The sequence below is a fragment of the Zingiber officinale genome, chromosome 8B (assembly GCF_018446385.1).
Source record: "Zingiber officinale cultivar Zhangliang chromosome 8B, Zo_v1.1, whole genome shotgun sequence".
Classification (NCBI taxonomy): domain Eukaryota; kingdom Viridiplantae; phylum Streptophyta; class Magnoliopsida; order Zingiberales; family Zingiberaceae; genus Zingiber; species Zingiber officinale.
In genome coordinates this window covers 12,585,336-12,607,527 of record NC_056001.1, presented here as the reverse complement: position 1 = coordinate 12,607,527, position 22,192 = coordinate 12,585,336, and the positions used below count along the sequence as shown (strand labels likewise).

Sequence of the window (22,192 nt, the reverse complement as noted above, 5' to 3'; positions counted from 1 at the left end):
AAAATTTCGTCCAATTTCAACGTTTGGTCGTATTATTAATATACATTATGCTAACGGAGCAAAACGCAAAGATCGCTTTGGCCCCACCACGGAATCAGCACCAAATGGGGACATGAGAGAGAGAGAGAGAGAGAGAGAGAGAGAGAGGATAAGGGTTTGCGTGGAATCTGAAGCCAAAGGCTTTCAACGATCGATTGCCAGAGTCGATGAACACGTGGGTTTCCCGGCGACGATCGTGCGGTGGTTGGTGGTTCTGAGGGCGGAAGCTAGATGCTACTTTGCCGATCCGTCTCTGTTGGGCCGTCCTCCTCCTCTCCGCCTCCATGGGGTACGGGTAAAGTTTGTAGCGTACAACTCCCAAGGCACTGGAACTTTTTTCCATTCAGTTAGATGTTTTTTTCTCGCGAGGTCTGATGGTGGCAGAGTAAGCACGAGGTTGATTGTTTTGTTTTTAAATAAGCGAGAGTTGATGCACGTAGCTATTGATTTGTTGGTCTTTGTCTTTCACTTTGTATATTCATCCGCAAGAATTGATTTTTGTGAAAAGGGGGATCACTATCACAGGAATGCTTTTCAGGGGGGAAAAAAATACTAACTTCCTGCTGATGATTTGAGCAGCTTCTAAATTGGGTGCGAATGCTTTAGATTGTCATACTAATGCTAAGCAAAGTAGCAAGAGAAGTCAACCATTTTAGAAAGGGAAAGTGAATCTTGTTTAGGATCGAATATATAAATTAAGAAATCAAAGCTGTATACTTCAATTCTCGTGTGCGGGTTCGGTCAAATTTGAAGAATTAGCCATATGTATAGATAGAAGTAATCTAGCATCATTTATTGGCGGGACTTAGAAACTTATTGTTTGAAAAATAAGAAGTCAAAAAAGGGTAAAGTATAATTTCAATTTCTGAATTACATCTTCAATTTCACTCTAATCCACTTGTCTAACTATGAAACTATTACTCTTCTCAGAATATATTTGTACCATCCTAACCATTTTTTCTTATTTTATCATCTATTTGATCTAATCCTCTTTGTTCTAGTATGTAGTATTGTTATTAATCTTTTCTAGTAACTCTGGAACTTTATCTTTGCATTTTCATCTCTATTTCAATTGGCATTTCTGCATGTTGTTTCCTAACTATCAATAGTTTCATAAGCTTTTTCTTTAGCAGAAGTGGCACACAACTAAATAAGACTCCAAAATCTTCTCTCCTGTTCAACTACTCCAATTTATCCTAGTAATGATATCTTTTTCAAGTTGTTGACTCATATTATTAAATCTAATATATCTAAAACTCTTTGTTGCAGGAAACTACCTTGATTATTTTCTTACTTAAGGAAACTCTATTTAACATAATTTAATGTAATGCAAATGATCTAATTAAGGATGAAGTCATACATGAAGTTACAAGAGCAGGATAAAATTCACATCGTGGATCTTGTATTCTTGTTCTTGTTGTATGTGATTTTTATGCAGTCTAGTACGTTACAAGACACTAGTCCATGTGGGACTGTTACTATAGCAATGGCTTTAACACACTGTAAGAAGTTTCATCAGACCTCACATGGTTGTTGTTATCATATTTGGTTTAGTCATGTGTATGATCTAATGCAAAACCTGATGATTCTAAATTTAGTCCATAGGGGACTGTTACTCTAGCAATGGCTTTAACCCAGTGTACGAAGCTGTATCATTGTATGGGGGCCTTGGAGATTCTCCATCACTTAGCTAATTGTGGCCTTGTGATTCTGGCAGCAATTCATGACCCTGTGGATTGCAGTCATTGGTGTATTTGATACACAAGAATAACTATTATATATCCTGTGGATTGCCATGGAATTAATATTTCTAGCTTTGGTTATAAGAAGTTACTCAAAATATCAATTCTAATGGAATTGTGATTCAATATTAATAAAAAATAGTTATTCCATGTTCTATTTTAGTAGTTGCTACTCATCTATTCTAATTCTCCAAAGAAAACACATTCTTATTATTTTTAATTGTCCCAAAAAAATTATAATGAATGAGCAAAGTGAACACCCACCAAACAGGCTGAACGAGCTATATGGGATTAATTTGGTATGTGGTGGGATGCTTGCCACATGAGGTCGCGGGGTCGAAACTCAGGGTAGTCGGGCGTAAATCCCCGGTCCCTGTGCAACTCACCCCACCTGCCACATGCTCGCTCAGGATGCTGTGATTTACCTCCCTCGTGATGGCCTTGGGTCGGGTGCGGCGGGGGCGCTGGGGGCGAGCGACTTCGCCTTTTGCCACATGAACGAGCTATATGGGCTATGGAGCTGATCACCCCTGCTGGGCCAATTGGGTCGCTAGCTTGGTAGGTCGGCCCTAGTTGAGCCGTTATCCTTGGTTGAGTTAGATGGACTGGTTTGGCCAGTCAGCTTCATCACACTGGATGAGTCTGTCAGACCTAGCGGACTGATCAGGTTGAATGGACAGACTGGACAAATAATTTAAAGTAAGGATATTTATCATTGTCAAAAGTATTTCTTGTCTATTCTTTATAAAATTTCCACAAACCAAACATAAAAAAAATGTTATTTCAATATTATTCTATTCCATGAATTGAACTAAGGAATATTTGTTCCTCTGTATCCTTTGTCTATTCCATTATCTAAGAAAAGCTATTCTATTCCTTGCCTCCTTTGTTCTGTGAATCAAATGCACCATCATAGTTTTGAAGGTAGATTCTGGTCAGGAAAATTTATTCCAAATATCCATTGTCTGGTCTGTGAAAGTTATCATATTATTTGATGGCGCTCTATTTCCTAATGTGATGTTTACCTTTTTTGTATTGTTACTGTTTTCCTTTTTTCTTCATAATGGAGCTTGTATATTTTATAAACCTATTTTAGTATGTGATACTTCCAACAAGTTCTATCTGTTTTGTTGCAGTGCAGAGGTTGTCTTGAATGTTGTACCAAGCCTGCTCCAACTATTACTGTTGATGAGCCTTCTAGGGGTTTGAAAATCCAAGGTCAAACGATGAAAAAATCTAGTGTGACTGAGGAAATTTTGAGTACAAGCACACATGATATGGAAAACAGCAGAGCTCAATCACAAAGGAGCATGTCGTCAATTAGTACCTTGGCACCAGCCTCCCTTGATCACCATGGAATGGGAAGTACAAGCAATGCTCTGGAATTTGTAAATCATGGTTTGTGAAAAAAAAAACTCATCTAACAATCCTTTAAATTTCTTGGGAAAAAGTAGCAATTATTGATGGTTTATCCTTTCAATTATTTCCGCTTGAAAATATCTGCAACTAAGACTACATAATGGACTGTCTGATTAGTTAATGCGCTGTCTTTCACTCATATACATACTAGACAATGGCATTGCTATGACTATTAAGATACATTTGCCTTTAAGATATCTATAATTGTAGATCTTACACCAAAAGGCCAAAAAAAGTAGATAATGGTTTCATTATCAACAGAGTTTCACTTGAATGTTGTTGAGATATCCAATACGCTGCATTAAACACTATGAACATCTCACAGGTCTTGTTCTATGGAATCAAACAAGACAACAATGGATTGGAGACAAAAAGCCCATTGTCCAACCACGGCGTGTTCAAGAATCTAGGTTAAGGTATATTGTCGACTAAATTCCTTCCACACTGTAAGAGCAAGGATACTGCATAAAAATCCTTGTACTAATTTTTTATTATTGTGTCATATAAGTCTACAAATCCATTAGCCTCTATCTATTCCAACATTATGCCATGTGGAGGGACTGTTTGGCAGATCTCCCAATCTTAATGGATATATATATTCTTCAGAACAGGATGTTTAAGATCAGATCATAATCTACGGCCCAATAAATTTCAAGCATGAAATATGAAAAGGAATTGGATTATCTCTCAATCTTTAACACAAAAATTGGAATTGACATAATTCTTACTTTTGTGAATGCAGATGGAATGCAACATATGATAATTTGCTTGTGAGTAACAAACCATTTCCACGGCCTGTTCCTCTATGGGTAAAAGCTAGATCTGTAACATAATAAGTAGCCTGCATGATGAAATTAGTTCCAGTGTTAGATTTTTTTTTTTTTCAAACTGTTTCTTTTGATGACAGGAAATGATACATTTTCTTGCAGACGTGTGGGAGCAGGAGGGTTTGTATGACTAATGAACCACAAGAAGGTTTGCTCTCGAACTTATTCAAAATGTGATGGTTGATTATTGTTCAGCTGATCTTATCAGTGTAAAAGTCGTTTACCCAGAGAACAAGGGTGTTAGCAATCAGAAATCTTAATAGTGGCGTTGAGCTCAGATGTTTATGAGTAATGCTCAGTTGATTACTATTAAGTGTTTTTGCAGATGGTACATTCTTTCTGTCATTAATATAATTGTACGTAGGTAAAACTCAAACCTTGGAGGGTTTCGTAAATAAATTCATAATGTTGGAAGCTCATTTGATTATAATTTCTTGCATTAAATTAATGAATCAAAAGGCAAGTTTGGATCATGCCTTTGGAGTGTTTTGAGGGATAAAAGAGCTTTGTCTACATTGACATGATGAAAAAGAGAATAGAGAATTTTCAGTTGAATCAGTTTTTTTTTCCGACAAAAGAATTGGCACCTATTCAAAAAAAAAAAAAAAAAAAATCCGCTACTTAGCGGTCCCTTAGTATCGACTCCACATATATGGAGGGAAGTACATACAGATATACAGGTCATAAACACATGGTGGTGTAAATTTCAGGTCGTCAGTTCTTGAAAATCGATCGCTGATTATTACGTCAAAGATGTCATGCGTTCACCGTTTGTATTACACCTTGGGTGCACCTACTTAAAAGATCATGGTTTCATTGTTGTGAATGTTCGACATAATTTCATTATTTGGTGCATTTATTTAAAAATAATTGAGTTCTAATCGAAGTCAGAAATTAGGAATATAACAATTTTCTTCTCAACTAGATGGAGAATTTGACATTCAATCGAATAGAGAAAGATATGGAAGGAAGTTTTATCTGATAATAGTAATCAAGTAATTGAGTTGGATCTGAATATTTTCATGTATGAATATGAAGATGAATTTGATAAAATTTTATTCATATCCTATTATCTATATATATATATATATATATATCCTTATTTTTTTTATTGGAAAAGAACAAATTTTAGCTCATTTCTTTTCTTAAAAAAGAAATTTAATTTGATCATCAATATATATTTCATCTTCTTTTTCACAATAAATATATTAAAATAATTTATTTATTTATTTTTTTTAAAAAAAGAGAATGATAGATAGTAATAAGATGAAGAATAGAATAAGGATGGTATTCCATAATAAATATATTGAAATAATTTATTTTTAAAAAAAAGAGAATTATAGTAATAAGATGAAGAATAGAATAAGGATGGTATAGTAATGAATATGAAAATTAATTACCTAATGAATATAGGAATAAGTATAGATATAATAAATAGAGATGGATACAGAAGGAGAAGAAAGATGAAATCTTATCTAAATTTTATCTCTTGCTATCCCTACCCGAAACTGAAATCTGACCATAATTTTATAATAATAAAAATTCGACGGGTAGAACAGAAATGCTGGTTAAAAGGGGCTGATTGATTTAAATTATTTATCAAAGCCTAGTTTAGTTACATGATTATTACAATAATCATAATTTCAGTAGTGAAATTTATATTTATACTAATACAAATATAGTCATCAAGATCTAAAGATAAGTATTCTAAATGACAAAGTATTCTAATATCGTTGATACTCCCCAGGGTGTAGTACGATGGACGTATGTCATCTCTAGCGTAATAGCCAGAGGTCAATTCATTATTCTAAATTTGTCACAATAATATTTCGCTTATCAGTCACAACAAAAAAAAGATAGCTATTGCTAACAAAATAAAACTCTAAAATCATACCTAAGAAGGCCACGACTGAAGAATTAAGATTTTTAAATTTATTATTTAGGTTGTATTAAATTAAAGTTATAAGATCTATTTGCTCATCTAATATTTGAATAGATAAGCAAGAATTTTATGAATTTATAAAATCCACCAATTCTGTCCAACATCAAATGAAAAAAAATATGTACCTGGGGCAATGGAGATCAATAGTCAAATTTTTATAACTAGACGATATATGATTCAATGAACAATAACCTGGGGACAAAGAGTAGTAGTTATAAAACACCAAACAGTGAAATCAACCGAAGATTCAAATACTCAAATCCAATGGGGTTGCAATATTTATAGGCAATTGGTAGATTTTAGATTGATGCAATTGAAACAACTAGGAATAACAACCGAGTAGTTCGACACCCTAGCCAGGTTTTTCAAACACGCACCAATCTCATATGACAATTAAACTAGCCAATGAACCAAATCGGTGTCAATCATAAGACCATTGCAAAACAAAAGGATCATTCAGCAATACTACTACTCACAAAACTCTATAACAGCAAAACCAAAAGAGTAAGAAATTAGTGGGACAATCTAATCTTGCTCTGTAACATTAGTTGTGGTATCAACATTTATTCTCCCATGCTCTTTCTGAATCAATGTTGTAGTGACAAACACAAGTCTAGTCTCCATTTATTCAGTTAGTCTATTGGTAATTAAGATGGCTGATTGACTCCACAAGGAGTCGAGATGCTGCTGAAAATGTTAAAGCCTGAGAATTTAAGTCAAAACAGTTTGATGTCTAATAATACAATTATTGATGTTAAATAAGTTCTGAAATGCTCCTTGGACCATGCTCTCTAAGAAAGATGTACTTGCACTGCAATGCAACAAGATACCAATAATAAGTAGCAATTACTAAAAAAATACAATAATGTGATGCACATATCAGCTTAAACAACAAGATTGATGGAAAAGGTATAAACATGGATAAGACCTAATTGATGTAGAAGTTTTTTTTTAAAATAATTGCTACCATTATAGGGCCTTTAACATAGTTTCTCAGCTGGTACCTCAAATTGAGGAATAAGAAACATTATAGCATCATCTAACAAATGGAATAGGCACTGTAGCACTTGATGAGAAAGTTTAATGTGATGAAATAGATAAAGAGGGAGAGAAGCTTCAATTCTTGAGAATACTCTCCAATATCTTTAAGACAACATCAAATTTATCAGCTTAGAAATCAATGATCGGCCGATCACACTGCAATCTGATGAACATTATTGACCACCAGTTTCAATTTTCAAGTTACTTGGAAAAATTGATGTTGAGAATTCTCTGGTGACGAGTTCTTGGTATTGAAAAATCAAGATGCCAGGAAATCAAAAGGAACAAATAATGGAATGACTGAATACTTGGTTCTCATTAACAACACCCTAAATGCAGAACAATTATGCTGGAGCTACTTGAAGAACTAAAGTTATAGCAGTATGGATACTAATTAAAGGTCACAATTAGCAACTGCTTCCAACAAGAACAACAAATTCACTGAAAGTTAGGGTTCTGAAGACTGTAATTCTTCATATGTCAAGCAGTTGAAAGCATGGAGTTCATCAGATGAGAGATAAAGCCGTTCAGAATCATCACACACAACTCTCTCCCTTGCTTTAGTGGCCTAGAGCATTAAAAAAACATACATGGTAATGGCTTCATTTTGGTCCCTATTGTTTTTATGTTCTTTGCTTTTCTGCGATAGTACATAACTTTTGGCAACAGGAAATTCATTTCTAGACTGCAAAATACTTCTGGTAATCACATTGGCATTAATGCCTTGGAATGAGGATAAGTCATTATACATGCATGTTTGGTTCTTTGATTTTGTTACAGCAGGAATTATCAGGTTAGAGCCATGGATTAACTAGGATGGATTGGGGATCTATCTGTGGAGGTTATCCTTATTGACCGTATGGGAATATTTATACATTCGTGTGCGTGTGAGAGAGACAAAGAGCTGTTTATGCATATGAAGAGCATCACTGCATCACATGCCACATATCCTATATGTTGGAATTATAGAATTGGATTAGATACACTGCCAGGTTGGAGATTATGCAAACTGCATTGTGCATACCAGCTATATGTTCTTTTAATCTTCAATTGACTGACATCTAGAACAAGCCAGATTAAAGTCTAGCAAAATCAACTAGCAAGGACTCAATCACAAGCTTGTAAAACCTTACTTCAAACCTCCCATTGGGCTGTCACCATATGACAATTAATTGCCCTACTATCAGGGGAACATTTTTGTGGTTCTGTGCACAAAAGTCTAGTCAGGATAAACAATGTTGTTTGCTTCTATTATATTTCATAAGGTCAAGAGTTTTGGGAATAAAGATCTTCATAGGCAACAAGAAAAAACATGTGGCATGCATGCATTTATTATTATAATAAGAAAAGAAGATTATAAGAATGTTCATGGATCAAGAAGATAATCAAAGACTGTCAAATCATGCAGTGGAATGGCAAACTCCTTCTGGCCATGGCACAATGCCTTAGCCCCCACAGGTGTGGTGCAATTATAAAACACTCGGAGGAACAAATAAGAGAACTAGAGTTCGAATTCCAATAAGAACAAATATCCTGAAGGTCGGCTTCTAAGTGTGCATAAGCTGTGCTTTGGATTTACTTGGTACGTGAACCAGGGGGAAGGTCGTCTACCTACAATATTAGTCAGCTGAAGCCTTCGCCTAGACGCACACCTCGATTAGCAAAAAAAGCTCCATAGCTTCCATGAGAGTGAATGACAAATTATGCCTACTACATATAGAGTTTTAACTAAAATGCTACTTGCATCTCTCTATGCCAGCAATTGTTCCAAGGACTTGTGATGGATAGCATTTACTTATCATTTGTTCCTTTGTATTTTTGCAAAATTTTCTTTTTCCATATGACAAACTTTGCATGGAATGAACTTGCATGAGATCCATTAAACGTGGCCATTTTCAATATCCTGGACCAAGCAATCTGTGCAGGCAAATATACACTATATGCAGAATGAAACATGCAAAAATGGGATAAATGAGGATCGGATTCATGCATAATTAGTATCGTATTTATTTAGTACATCCTAGTGAATTAAAATGAGTAAAAGGATAGCAATAATTACCATGTTCTTTAGAAATCTTTTCGCATTCACCCATAATTAGTTTCAGATTTATTTAGTATTTCCAAGAAGATTGAAACAGGCAAAGCGCATTAGCATCTTCTTCCTACAAAGACTACTCATGAATTACTTAATTATTTTTCTCCTTAGCACAAACATTACAAACTATTTTCCTCCAAAATCCAATCTTAAAGCTAATTTACAAAATCTCAATTATTATGTTGCTCAAAGGCAACTCAGAACCAAGATTAAAAAATCAAATAAAAAATAACACTTCAGATAAGTAACATGTCACAAGGATGATAATAATCAGCTGTGTCCAAGATAAAGCTGCGTACAAAGACAGAAACTGTACCTGACTCATGAAGCTATAAAGCTTGGCCATGCTTACAAAATCCAAATATCATTGGAAAAGGAGCTCTTCAGACCTCAGATAATCTTTACTTCATGTGTAGAAAAATACAATTATACAACGGAAACAATCAATGCACCTACTCTAACTGTAATCTTCTCTTCGTTATCATAATACTTATAGTCAGCCATGTCAATTATGGTGGATTTGGAAAAAAATCTGAATACCTCCTTAATCAAGGGAAAGAGACTTTTTCATTGATTCGTAAACTAGATAAGTAATACTAGCAGATGGCACTACTTTGAGAAGGTTCGGGAATAGCCCCTTGTAGAACCCTGAAAATCCTTCATTCCTAAAGGTTTTCCGGAACACATCAGACATCCCACTATAAGCAGTAGAGGAGTTGGTGCGCTGGGCCTGCATTCTGAAAATAAAATTAATGAGTCAGCTGCAGAAGACAACACCAAAATGTTGAAAATACAATCTAAAGCAATTTAATGATTAACTACCTCGTTCTAATAACCTGCAAAGGGTAAACACATGTTGCTCCTAGAGCACCAGAGATAGTCCCACAACCCAGTTGCACAAGAGGACCCGGTTCTACATGTTAGTTGGGCTATCAAGTCAGACTACATACAAAAACAATCGTACAACATGAAAATGTGAAAATTTTAAAACTTACCACTATTGTTGAGAATATATGTTCTAGACATATCCTTTAGGGTCTCATATGCAGTAAGATCTATGCCTGCATAAGGAATAATTCCAAGAAGGGATGGTACAACCCCTCTATAAAAAGCTCGAGGTCCTTCATGGGCCCAAATGTCTTTTGTCAAATTAACTAGACTAGGAACTCTACCACCTTCACATGCATAAGTCTGTAGTCGAGTTTTCACAAGATCCAGGGGATAGATAGCAGTTTGTGCCACTGCACCTGCTAGACCACCAGCAATCAAACGGCCAGAAGCACCAATATTACTCTTATCAGTGCCTTTGGCTTTAACTATATAGTCTTTCAGCAATTCAAATGTGAAAAATCTTATTGCACTCTCAGGTGCAACCTTCATAACATTTAAACCATTACCTCTAAAAAACCCCAAGAAACCACCCTCTCTCCATATCTTCTTTGTTGCTGGAAGAATCCGTGCTTGAGTTGTCTGTACTTGCAAAATCACTTTAAGCCTGTCAAGAGGAGCAGTCGCAGTTCGAGAAGCTGCTCCAGCTACCCCACCTGCAATGAGGTATTTGGATGCATTTGAATGTTTACTTATCCCTTCTGGGATAACAGCCTGTTCACCAATATCAACGTGACAAACTTTTTCCCAGTACTGATAGATGTTCTCCATAGTTATTTCATGAGGGCAAAGTAGAAGAAAATCTCTCCATTCCTCAAAAGTTATAATCCCATTGTTATCCTTATCCACATGATCCACAAAACTAGCAAGCTCTTCATCATCGATTTCAATTCCTGCAATGCAGACACTAGCAGTTCTTATGATAAACTCTTTAGTAGAAGATGGTGAAGATATTGGTGAACAAGTGAAGCAAACTATAAGGTCCTTTGGAAACATGCTTTGAGATCCTATAAAGCTCTGACATTCAACTGCTAAAACATGCAGATCTTCAATAATTCACTTGTAATTACAATAATTCTGACCAAATGATGAAGAACCTGAAGCTACTGCTTCAGGGACCCAGAAATTCATTATGCAAAGTTTTCAAACACCCGGTAATTATGAAGGTGTCTAGTGGCAGTAATTCAAAGTTTACACATGAAGTGGAGACAATGCAGTTGTTAATTCAACCAATAAATAGAGAGGATCATGTGTGTTTCTAACAAACAAAGAATATTTGGTGCATAAACTTTCCATATAAAGCTGGGTCTTCTACATATTTTTACTTGACAACTAAACTTTCCATATAAAGCTGGGTCTTCTACATATTTTTACTAGACAACTAAACTTTCCATATAGTCTTTTTAACTAGACAATTTTTTTTTATATTTGACCCACTCTTGGAAGGTAAAAAGCTTTATGAAAACGTCTCTTCAACCAATGAATAAGTTTCTTTAAATCTTTTCTCATTAGTTACAGAAATTTTGGCATGAACGGAAGCATCCAACAAATTAGAAGATTAAAGTCAATTTGAATATTGAAACGTGAGCACCACTAGGACAAGAGATATTTCACCAGAAAAGCTTTAGATGATGCTCATCTAAGCATCAGGGGGCTTTTACATCTAAGAGACATTAAGGAAGATGGTGGCCCCTAGGGCATAGCTGAGATAGTAACCATGGGGTAGACTTGCTGCATTAAGCAAGGGTCGAATCCCAGCAAAAGCCATGGATACACCTTCGCCCATAGGGACCATCTATGGTTTCCTGATTTACCCTCTTTACAGATGGTCGTGGGGCCAACCATGTGGGGTGCTCGGGATGTCAGCGTATGACCTTTTGCCGCATAACGCATTAAGGAAGATGGTGATAACCAAACTAAGATCCTGGACACAAATCTATATTTTGCAGAGAGGTAAGTTGTTCTTGCATCTTTTAGCAGTGCAACATGGCATGCATGGCTCTTATCATGTGAAGTTTTTTTTTTTTTAAAAAATGTCCCTCTAAAACTGGTCAATAGTTTCTAAAGCGAAATGGTTGGACATCACGTATTAAATAGTAAAAACAATGACAAAAAACGGAAGGAAAAGTGTCATTGCCTCTTTGAAATTTCATACCTAAAATAATTATACAAAATGCACCTAGGGAAGCAAGGATAATGATCATCGAACATGATTATAAAACTGTATGATAATTATTACATTCAGGATCCTAGTACTCACTGTGTCTTCTATAGATGTTAGGGATGAAATTAACATATTTCCAGAAAATTATTGGATCATCGGACCAATATTTGTCAATGGTTCCTATCTACAACGTTATATTGCTGCTTGACATGCAGATGAGAGTGTTCCATATTGAATGGATTTTACCTGCCTTGACGAGCGCATCCCATAGTTCTTCAGGCAAGATGCAACCGTTGTGCTCGACATCGATGGCCTGAAAGATGCGGTAGAGCTCGAGCTCCTTGTCGTCCATGTACCTGCGGAATTCCTGGTACTCCACGCGCCCATCGCGATCGGAGTCGCAAACCTTTAGGAGATCCCTGGCGTACTTGTACTCAGCAGGGATGTTAAGGGCGGACAGACCAGCCTCGATCTGGGCGTAATCGAGGTAGCCAAGCCCAGCCTTATCGAAGAAGCCGAAGAGGCTCCGGATCCGGGTCTCCCGCTCCTCCTTGGTCTCGCGCAGCGCGAGCAGGACGTGGTCCATGGACACTGGTCCGGGCTTCTTCACCGGGTTGCAACCGCCAGGATTCCTCTTCTGCTGCTTCTCGTCGGCCTTCCTCGTCGTCGGTTCCATCTTGGCGGGTAGGTCGATCCGTTGCTCCACTGCCTTGGCCGCGCCGGACATCTTCCGCCGCGGCGATGGCTCACAGTACCGATCAACAGGGGAGAAATTGCATCCTCTAATTCAATAAAATTCGACCAAACCACAAATTGCAATTCCAAATCCCAACCGGAGGAGGAAGTAGAATGCCGATGAATCGAAGGGAGAAGCGGAGGAGGGGTTCGCTGTCTACGAGATGCCTCTCTCTCTCTCTGCCACTCTCGAAATTACTGCTACTATTTATATTTATTATATGTACAATAATAACAAATTTCCAAATTTTAATTTTTAAATTGAAATGTCGTCCTATATATTAAATATTACGGATTGCTAATTTCATTCGAAATTTATTTGTTTCCAAATTTTATTTGGTCAATAATTAAATTTGACTAACTCATTCCATATTTCTTTATAAATCGAACTCTAACCATTTCAAGAAAGAACTCTACATGTTTGTTTTTTACAATCCTAACTATTGGCTTGATGAATAATTATCAATGAATATGTCAAACCGAACCAATGTGATAAAAAGGTGTCTTTCTCATCATCAGTTTTACAGTAAAATAGAAAGTAAATCACAAATGAAGATTTTTAAATGAAAGAGATTTTATTCCTAACTGTTGTCAAACTGAACCAATGATGTCATTGTAGAAGACAATCAATTAGCGACTTCTTTTAAATTTCTTTTGTCGGATTGAATTTTTGTCCAAATCCCAAAAAGGAAAAAAAAATAAAATTATTTCCCATTGTTTTAAGCATGAAGAGATTTATTGGATTGATTCCCACGCAATGTGTGTATACACTTCCTATAAAAAAACAAAACAAAACAAAACAAAACAAAAAAATCAGGCATTGCGCTCGCGAATGTTCCATCCAAGTGCATTCCTTAATTCCCCCCTTCAATTATTAATAATTAAATCTCCAACAATAATGGCCAACTATAACTTCAAAATTTTAGCATGGACTTAGAAGTTAGATCGGATGATTGGATACATTGAGTCCAGTTGTTGGATTCATAACTAAAAGAGAATGCGACAATAAAAATGCCTAAGTTATACTTGGTAGTAGAATTCATCAACTATTTAGTTAATTGACAAAGGAAAAAATTATTTTGCGCCATACCAAATACTTTTGAGAAGTGGCCAACTAATAATTGAATAGAATTGTTATGTTCATCATTGCTAGGCTATTGATTTATTCTCTACTTAGAATTTCTGCTAATAAATAAGAAAATCACTAAAACTTATTAGAATAAAATTAAGATGAAATTATTGGATTCATTTCAACAAGGATTTAGAAATATGAACATATTGATGGTAAAATTATAGAGATGTTTTAAAAAAAGCAATTAAAGTGTTACCAAAAAAAACAAACATAGTATCCTTAGCAACCAACTCATGATTGTTCTACTTGGAGTTTAGTCAAAATCCAAATTAATGTGTATGGACATGTAAAATTAATAACTTTAAAATTCATAAGATCTAAAAATCTAGTCATAATACTTACGTCTATATATATATATAGATGGGTGGAAATTCATAGAGGAGTTTAAACTACCTACCACTATAATCATTATCTCTATATTTACCAACTAAATCAGCCACAAAACCACAATAAATAAAATGTTGTCAAATCCAAATCCAATAAACCTTCGCGGCAATTGCTCATGCGACGCTTTTCTTTTTCTCCAAATCTTGGTGCTCCACCTCTTCTTCCGTCTCTCTCTCATCGACGCCACCTGTTCGACGAAATCTCAAACCTAAATTCCGCTCCGACATGCCCGGACAAAGTCGCCGCCGCACTATTCAACCCCATCCAAGCCATCAGGGACCGACTTCGGTCGGAGGCCTCCCTCGACCCCGGCGCCGTCGCCGCCTCACTCAAGCACTGCCGAGGCCGGGAGGGTCTCCAGCTTCACGGCCTCGTTCTTTCCTCTGGCCTCGACGCTCACACCATCGTCTCCAACTCTATCATGAACTTGTACTCTAAGTCCGGCGCCCCCGACCTCGCGCGCAAGGTGTTCGACGGAATGCTCCGTCCCGATGTTGTCTCCTGGAACACTTACCTCTCCGGCATAGCTTCCAGCACCGAAGCCCTCGACTTCTTTGCTCTCATGCGTCGAACAGGCGTGCATCCCGATGGTGTCACCTTCACTGTGGCCCTCGCCGCATCGGCAAACCTGTTGGATCCGGAACCTGCCCGGCAGTTGCACTCCCTCGTCCTTAAATCTGGCTTCGGTTCCGACCTCATCGTCAAGAACGCGGTCATCACTTCTTATGCCAGGGCAGGCCATTCCGTGGAAGCCCACATGGTGTTCGACGAAATGCCATTTAGAGATTCGGTCACCTGGAATTCGCTGCTTTGTGGCCTCACTCAAGACGGCAGAGGCGGAGCTGAAGCCATTGAGTTGTTCATAGAAATGGTGAGGGATGAAGGCGTTCGACCTGATCGTATCTCAGTTGCCACTGTGATCTCTGCGTGTGGCCAAGAGGGAAAAATTGGCTTCGGATGTCAAGTCCATGGCTTTGCAACTAAGGTTGGCGTTGCGGCCCATGTATCAGTCTCCAATCTGCTCATGTCAATGTACTACAAGCATGGGGATGTTAGCTCTGCGAAGAAGGTGTTCGATAATATGATGCAAAGGGATGCCATTTCATGGACGACCATGATCTCTATTGAGCCAGACAATGCAATTCATCTCTTTAATGTTATGAGGCTTCAAGATATGCAACCAAATGATGTTACTTTTGTTGCACTAATTTTTGCTGTTAACGATCAATTGTTGAGAGAAGGGCAAATGATTCATGGAGTCGGCTTTAAGCTTGGAATTGCTGAAGAGTTGAATGTTTCCAACAGTCTCATAACTATGTACGCCAAGCTGAAGATGATGGTTGATGCAAGGAAGGTGTTTGATGCAATACATTGTAAGGAGATAGTGTCTTGGAATGCTTTAGTTTCTGGATATGCTCAAAATGGGCAGTTGGAAGATGCTCTAGCGGTGTTTTCCTCCTTGATCTTACATTGCATGCCAAATCAGTACACATTCGGGAGCATCTTGAGTGCAATAACTACAACTGAAATAGTTTCCTTGGCATATGGCCAGAGCTTCCATGCCCACATTCTCAAGTTGGGTCTTAACGCAAATGCCTATGTTTCTGTTGCTCTCATTGACTTGTATGCCAAGCGTGGAAGCATTGATGAGTCTCGGAGAGCTTTCGAAGAGGCTCCTCTCAAGAGTCTGATAACTTGGACATCGATCATCTCTGCACACTCAAAACATGGAAACTATGAAGAGGTGATGAGCCTCTTTGAAAGCCTGAAGCGAACTGGTATTCATCCTGATCACATCACATTCCTTGCAGTTCTTGTTGCATGTTGCTGCAAAGGGAAGGTTGATATGGGGCGCAAGGTGTTCGACTCAATGGTGGATGAATTTGAGATTGAACCATGGCAAGAGCACTATGCTTGCATGGTGGACATGTTGGGGAAGGCTGGGAGGCTAGAAGAGGCAGAAGAGTTCCTGCAGCTAGCACCAATGCCACTTGGGATATCAGCATTACAGAGCCTGTTAGGGGCATGCCGTGTGCACAGAAATGCTGAGATGGGGAGCAGGATGGCGGAGGCACTGATGAAAGTTGAACCGACCGAATCAGGTGCCTATGTGCTGATGTCGAACATTTACGCAGAAAAGGGAGAGTGGGAGAATGTAGCTAAGTTAAGAAGGGGAATGAGGCAGAGAGGAGTGAGGAAAGAAATCGGATTCAGCTGGGTGGATGTTGGCTCTGGAGAATCCCTCCACATGCATAGATTTTCCTCAGGAGATAAGACTCATCCTCTTGCTGAAGAAATACACTCAATGGCTGAGAGTTTGGGCATGGAGATTAGTTATAAAAAAGAGGATTCAGACATGGGCTTCTATTTTGCAGCCACAAACTGAGTGAATGAGGGTCAACAAAAGATGAAATTTTGAACCTTGAACTCCATTTCTGAGTTGCCAAATTAAGCGCACAGTTTGAGATATTGAAAACCCTAGCAAATGTTGGTCCTGGGCAGGGTTCAGTAGTGCAGCTAAAGAAGCTAACAAAAAAAGATTACAGTATATTTCAGACTGATTTAAGGGAACCTATTAATTCATTTGTTTACAGCACAACAAAATAGAACTTGACAAGGAAGACTAGAAAGAGCTGCAAGAATGAAATTCAACGTCCAAAAGCTTGAAGACAGGTTTACTAGTGATAATTAACGTACCAACGGTGTTCTGTAAATAAACAAACAAAAGGTTAAAGTCCAAATTAAAAACAAAAGATCATCAACTCAGTAAAGTATTGCCTGCAGTGAACCACATGTATTAGTGTACTATCACCTAAGTTAAAGAAATTTGCTCAACATTCAATCCCATCCGGTAGGAATGATTTGCAAATTACCAAGATCAGCTTGAGGCAATTCATAATTGACACCGATAATACTGTCATCTTTGTCTGCATTAGCACCATAATTTTGCAACTCAACAGCAACGCCACCAGCAGGATATCAACTGTAACTTTGTGATTCATAATTCTCTCTTGCAGCATCACTACCACCCAAAGTACCACCATATCTTTGATAATTATGTGAATTACCTGCTGGATTATTACTGTAACTTTGGTAATCATAATTGTCACGACACGAATTCTTAACTCCATATGGTGCAGAATACTGACTTCCACTTGTTGAACCCGTACGATAGTCTATGCTGCCAAACCTCGAAATCTCCACACCTTAGCATTGGTGGTTGCGGTGAACTGAGAAATACCTAAATGCTATCACCAAGGTTCTGTCGAGAGGAAGAACGAAACGACAGAGAAGAAGAAGAGGGAAAAGAAGATGGATGGAAAGATTATTTAATCTTTCTTTTCCTTATCTCTTTTCCTCTCATGCTCAAGGCCTTTTATAGGATGCCTTGCATGAGGTTACTTTTCCATTTGCTAAAGAAACGTCATATGCATTATATTAATATGCGTTTCTTATTTAAGCGTTAATGAAAAAAGAATAATCCAAGTGGCAAAATGTCGGTTAATTTATTTGGGTGTGCATAGGTCGTGCTCGCACACAAGCAAACTTGGTTCAATGCAATCCGGGCCCTAGATTTGCACCCTCCCTATGCAGCCACACACAAGAGCAAGCTTCCACTCATTTATTTGTTCACAACACACATGTTTGTGAAACAATATAAACCAACCATCAAGCCTTGAAACTTCCAATATGGGACTAAAATCTTCTTCACAATGGAGCTTCTTTCTTCTTCACTCTCTTCTCCATTCACTCATTTTCAACAATCCCCCACATGAATGGAGATAGAGTAAGTGATAACATCCAGCAGTTGAGTCAAGTATAGGATAGGTAGATTTTACCCTTTGAACCTTCTCTTGTGAAGATTTGGTTATTTACTGGTTAGTAGACACGATGTCTTTGAACTATACTGTTGTCTGTGTAAGAAGTGACAAATCTCACTCAAGACTCTCCCTAATACAACTCAGTTCTTATGAGTATGTTCGTTCTTGGCCATGAACACGCTTGATTTTGTAAGAAACTCTAAGAATTGTGCCTCTAATTCTCTTCGAAGCGGTCCCACTTCTTTCTCACATAGGTGATCCCTCAAGAGTTGTCATATACTCTTCTTGATCATTAAAAGCCCATCGGCTTACCCTGGCCTAGTCACTGTTTCATTGGACTATCCCCTACAGTGTGTCTAGTCAGTGTAGATTAGTTGTTCCTTTGAACCTAGTTCTTGGAATCTCCAGTCAGCATAGGTTGGGTGTCCTCTACACTGATCGCTGACAACGGTATCAAACCCATTCCTTGTGATGAGCTTACAACTAACTCTCGATTTAACCATTTGGTTAGCGGATCTGCTAGGTTATCCTTTGACTTCACATAGTCAACAGTGATAACTCCCGTTGAGAGTAGTTGTCTAATGGTATTATGTCTACGATGTATATACCTAGACTTATCATTGTACAGATGGCTCTGTGCCCGGCCAATTGTTGATTGACTATCACAATGTATGCAAATTATCGGCACAGGTTTCGACCATCTCGGAATATCTTCTAAGAATTGTCGTAGTCATTCAGCCTCTTCAGTACATTTGTCAAGAGGTACAAACTCAGATTCCATCGTGGATCTGGTTATTACGGTTTGCTTAGAAGATTTCCAGGAAATGGCTGCACCTGCTAGAGTGAAGACATATCCACTCGTAGACTTAGAGTCTTTTATATCAGATATCCAACTTGCATCATTGTATCCTTTGATCACAGCGGAATATCTCGAATAGTGTAGTCCATATTCACGAGTATACCTCAAGTACCTCAATACTCTTGTTATCCCTTTCTAGTTCTTAACACTGGGATTACTCGTGTATCTACTCAGTTTGCTTACTGCGTAGGCTAAGTCTGGTCGTGTACAACTCATTAAGTACATCAGACTTCCAATCACTCGAGAGTATTCTAGCTTAGAGATACTTTCACCTCGATTTTTCGATAGATATTGGCTCGTATCTATTGGCGTTCGTGCCAACGCAGTATCACCTTTGGTGAATTTCTCAAGAATCTTGTCCACGTAATGGGATTGACTAAGAACAAGTCCTTCTGTTGTTCTAAGAATTTTGATCCCTAGAATCACATCAACTAGGCTCATGTCTTTTATGTCGAATCTTGAGTTCAACATCCCTTTTGTAGATTTGATTATCTTACCATTACTCCCAATGATAAGTATGTCGTCTACATAGAGGCACAAAATGATATAGTCACTCTCTGTGGCTTTCATGTAGACACATTTGTCACATTCATTGATTTTGAATCCACATTCCTTCATGACATTATCAAATTTCTCATGTCACTGCTTTGGTGCTTGTTTCAAGCCATATAATGACTTCACCAATTTACAAACCTTGTTTTCCTGTCCTGGCATAGAAAACCCCTCAGGTTAGTCTATATAGATTTCCTCTTCTAAATCCCTGTCTGGAAAGGTTGTCTTTACATCCATTTGATGTATTTCGAGATTCCATAGAGCGGCGATAGCCAACAATACTCTGATGGAAGTTATTCTCGACACCGGAGAATACATATCAATGTAATCAAGGCCTTCTCGTTGTTGGTATCCTTTCATTACCAATCTGGTCTTGTACTTATCGATTGTGTCATCTGATTTCATTTTCTTCTTGAAGATCCACTTGCAGCCTAGTGGTTTACTTCCCGGAGGAAGATCCACAAGTTCCCAAGTGTGATTTTGCAAGATAGATTTTATCTCAGATGCAATTGTCTCTCTCCAGTGAGGTCCATCAGACGAGCTTACTGCTTCTGAGTAACTCTGAGGCTCACTTTCCAGCATGAAAGTGATAAAATCTTATCCGTAGGATTTTTCTACCCGAGCTCTTTTACTCCGTCTAAGCTCAACCTCAACTGGTTCATTATCTTTTTCGCCTTGTGTTTCATATGCTCGGTTTGAGGAGCTAGCATCCTCTCGGGTTTTATATGGAAACACATGCTCGAAGAACGAGGCATTTCTCGATTCGATTATCGAGTTCTTGTGTACCTCCGGTATGTGTGACTCATACACACAAAATCGATACGCACTGCTGTTATGTGCATATCCAATAAATATGCAATCAACAGTTTTTGGTCCTATCTTAATCCTTTTCGAATCAGGTACCAAAACTCTGGCAAGACACCCCCACATTCGTAAATATTTGTAGGATGGTTGTCTTCCATTCCACAACTCATAAGGACTCTTATCTATTTTCTTTCGGGGCTCCTTATTTAAAAGGTAATTAGCTGTTAACACAGCTTCCCCTCACATGAACTCTGGCAGTCCAAAGTTCAATAGAAGAGCATTCATCATCTCCTTTAGAGTTCGATTTTTCCGCTCAGCAACTCCATTTTGCTGAGGAGTATAAGGAGCTATTGTTTCGTGTCTGATCTCATGTTCAGCACACAACTCAGCAAACGGTGACACATATTCACCACCTCGGTCACTTCGAACCACCTTAATATTTCTATTAAGTTGGTTTTCAACCTCATTCTTATAGAGAGCAAATTTCTCTATAGCTTCATCCTTACTTTTGAGAAGATACACATAACAGTATTTTGTGTTATCATCTACAAAAGTGATGAAGTATTTATTATCACCACGTGTTGGCGTACCTTTTAGGTCGCACACATCAGTGTGGATTAGGTCAAGTGGTTCATTACTTCTTTCAATATGTTGAAAGGATGACCTTGTCATTTTCGCTTCAACACAAATCTCACACTTGTGTTTTGGGTTAAGGTGGAATGAAGGTATGCTTTACATGTTTATTAATCTACGCAACACATCGTAGTTAACATGTCCTAGTCTACCATGCCACAAACATGAAGACTCAAGCATATAAGTGGAAGAGCTTTCACTTTTATTTATCTTAGGCTTAATCGCCACTACATTGAGCTTAAACAGCCCATCAGATACATAGCCTCTCCCTACAAACACTCCATTTTTGGACAATACAACTCTGTCCGACTTAAAAATAATGCGAAAGTCGTGCTTGCTTACAGTGATCCGGACACTAGATTCTTCCGAATCTCTGGAACATACAGCACATTGTTCAGAGTGAGGTCCTTGCCCGAGGTCATCTTCAGTACCACCTTTCCTTGGCCCATGATATCCGAGGTTGCTGACTTCCCCATGAACAGCTTGTCTCCAGTGACTTCTTCAAAGTTGTGGAGCAGCTCCTTATTGCAGCAGACATGTCTGGTGGCTCCAGTATCGATCCACCATTGTCAAGGGTTTGAACCAATCAAGTTTAGCTCGGAGACCACAGCGCAGAGGTCGTCCATTTCTGGTCCCTCGTTCAGGTTGGCCTCTTGCTTCTTCTTCGACTTTCTGCACTCCGAAGATTTGTGACCCACTTTGTCACAGTTGAAGCACTTCCCAGAGAACTTCTTCTTGCTGATGCCTCATCTGGGTCCTAGCTTGGAAGACTTGGGATTCTTCCGTTTCGAGCTTTGTCCGTGCTCGACCACGTTGGCTTTCACAGTAGCCTGAGAGAACAGCTTCCTCTCTGAACTCTTGTTGTCTTCTTCGATGCGAAGTCTAACTATGAGTTCCTCCACATTCATCTCCTTCCGCTTGTGCTTCAAGTAGTTCTTGAACTCCTTCCAGCCGAGAGGCAGCTTCTCAATGATAGCTGCCACCTGGAAGGTTTCACTCAGAACTATCCCTTCCGAGTGGATCTCGTGCAAGATCACCTGAAGCTCCTGAACTTGGCTGATCACTATCTTGAAGTCAACCATCTTGTAGTCCAGGAATCGGCCCACGATGAA

The 22,192-nt window shown here is 38.3% G+C and overlaps 3 protein-coding genes across 8 annotated transcripts; 2 read left to right on the top strand and 1 right to left on the bottom strand.

The window, feature by feature from the left end:
- The first annotated feature begins 82 nt into the window (after window positions 1-82).
- LOC122015920 lies at window positions 83-4,475 on the top strand. Of its 5 annotated transcripts, none has more exons than XM_042573016.1 (5): window positions 83-328; window positions 2,918-3,179; window positions 3,526-3,616; window positions 3,943-4,009; window positions 4,130-4,475. In XM_042573016.1, the coding sequence occupies exons 1-5, from the start codon at window positions 113-115 to the stop codon at window positions 4,202-4,204; spliced, it is 711 nt and encodes a 236-aa protein (XP_042428950.1). In that variant the 5' UTR covers window positions 83-112; the 3' UTR covers window positions 4,205-4,475. The 5 variants fall into 5 exon arrangements, with proteins under 5 accessions (XP_042428950.1, XP_042428949.1, XP_042428947.1 ...); XM_042573015.1 differs by having other exon boundaries at window positions 83-334; XM_042573013.1 differs by having other exon boundaries at window positions 83-424.
- Window positions 4,476-9,469: 4,994 nt separating this feature from the next.
- On the bottom strand, window positions 9,470-13,077 carry LOC122015608 (calcium-dependent mitochondrial ATP-magnesium/phosphate carrier protein 2-like). Of its 2 annotated transcripts, XM_042572597.1 has the most exons (5): window positions 12,404-13,077; window positions 10,101-10,886; window positions 9,928-10,018; window positions 9,646-9,842; window positions 9,470-9,504 (listed from the first exon to the last, which is right to left on the bottom strand). In XM_042572597.1, exons 1-4 carry the CDS (start codon window positions 12,882-12,884, stop codon window positions 9,650-9,652), a joined length of 1,551 nt encoding a protein of 516 aa, XP_042428531.1. In that variant the 5' UTR covers window positions 12,885-13,077; the 3' UTR covers window positions 9,470-9,504; window positions 9,646-9,649. The 2 variants fall into 2 exon arrangements, with proteins under 2 accessions (XP_042428531.1, XP_042428530.1); XM_042572596.1 differs by having other exon boundaries at window positions 9,470-9,842.
- A 1,369-nt stretch (window positions 13,078-14,446) lies between these two features.
- On the top strand, window positions 14,447-16,880 carry LOC122015225 (pentatricopeptide repeat-containing protein At4g32430, mitochondrial-like). Its single transcript, XM_042571992.1, has one exon. The coding sequence runs from the start codon at window positions 14,527-14,529 to the stop codon at window positions 16,795-16,797; it is 2,271 nt and encodes a 756-aa protein (XP_042427926.1). The 5' UTR covers window positions 14,447-14,526; the 3' UTR covers window positions 16,798-16,880.
- Window positions 16,881-22,192: the final 5,312 nt, after the last annotated feature.

Excerpts from the sequence above, each read along its gene's own strand:
- LOC122015920 (XM_042573011.1), top strand. The coding sequence starts at position 113 with ATGAGAGAGAGAGAGAGAGAGAGAGAGAGAGAGAGGATAAGGGTTTGC. Across the intron at positions 436-2,922 it reads GGTGGCAGAGTAAGCACGAG|AGGTTGTCTTGAATGTTGTA; the intron begins GTTGATTGTTTT and ends GTTGCAGTGCAG. Across the intron at positions 4,010-4,129 it reads CACGGCCTGTTCCTCTATGG|ACGTGTGGGAGCAGGAGGGT; the intron begins GTAAAAGCTAGA and ends ATTTTCTTGCAG.
- LOC122015608 (XM_042572596.1), bottom strand. The coding sequence starts at position 12,884 with ATGTCCGGCGCGGCCAAGGCAGTGGAGCAACGGATCGACCTACCCGCC. Across the intron at positions 10,887-12,403 it reads GGATGCGCTCGTCAAGGCAG|GAATTGAAATCGATGATGAA; the intron begins GTAAAATCCATT and ends TCTGCATTGCAG. Across the intron at positions 10,019-10,100 it reads ATATATTCTCAACAATAGTG|AACCGGGTCCTCTTGTGCAA; the intron begins GTAAGTTTTAAA and ends ACTAACATGTAG.
- LOC122015225 (XM_042571992.1), top strand. The coding sequence starts at position 14,527 with ATGCGACGCTTTTCTTTTTCTCCAAATCTTGGTGCTCCACCTCTTCTT.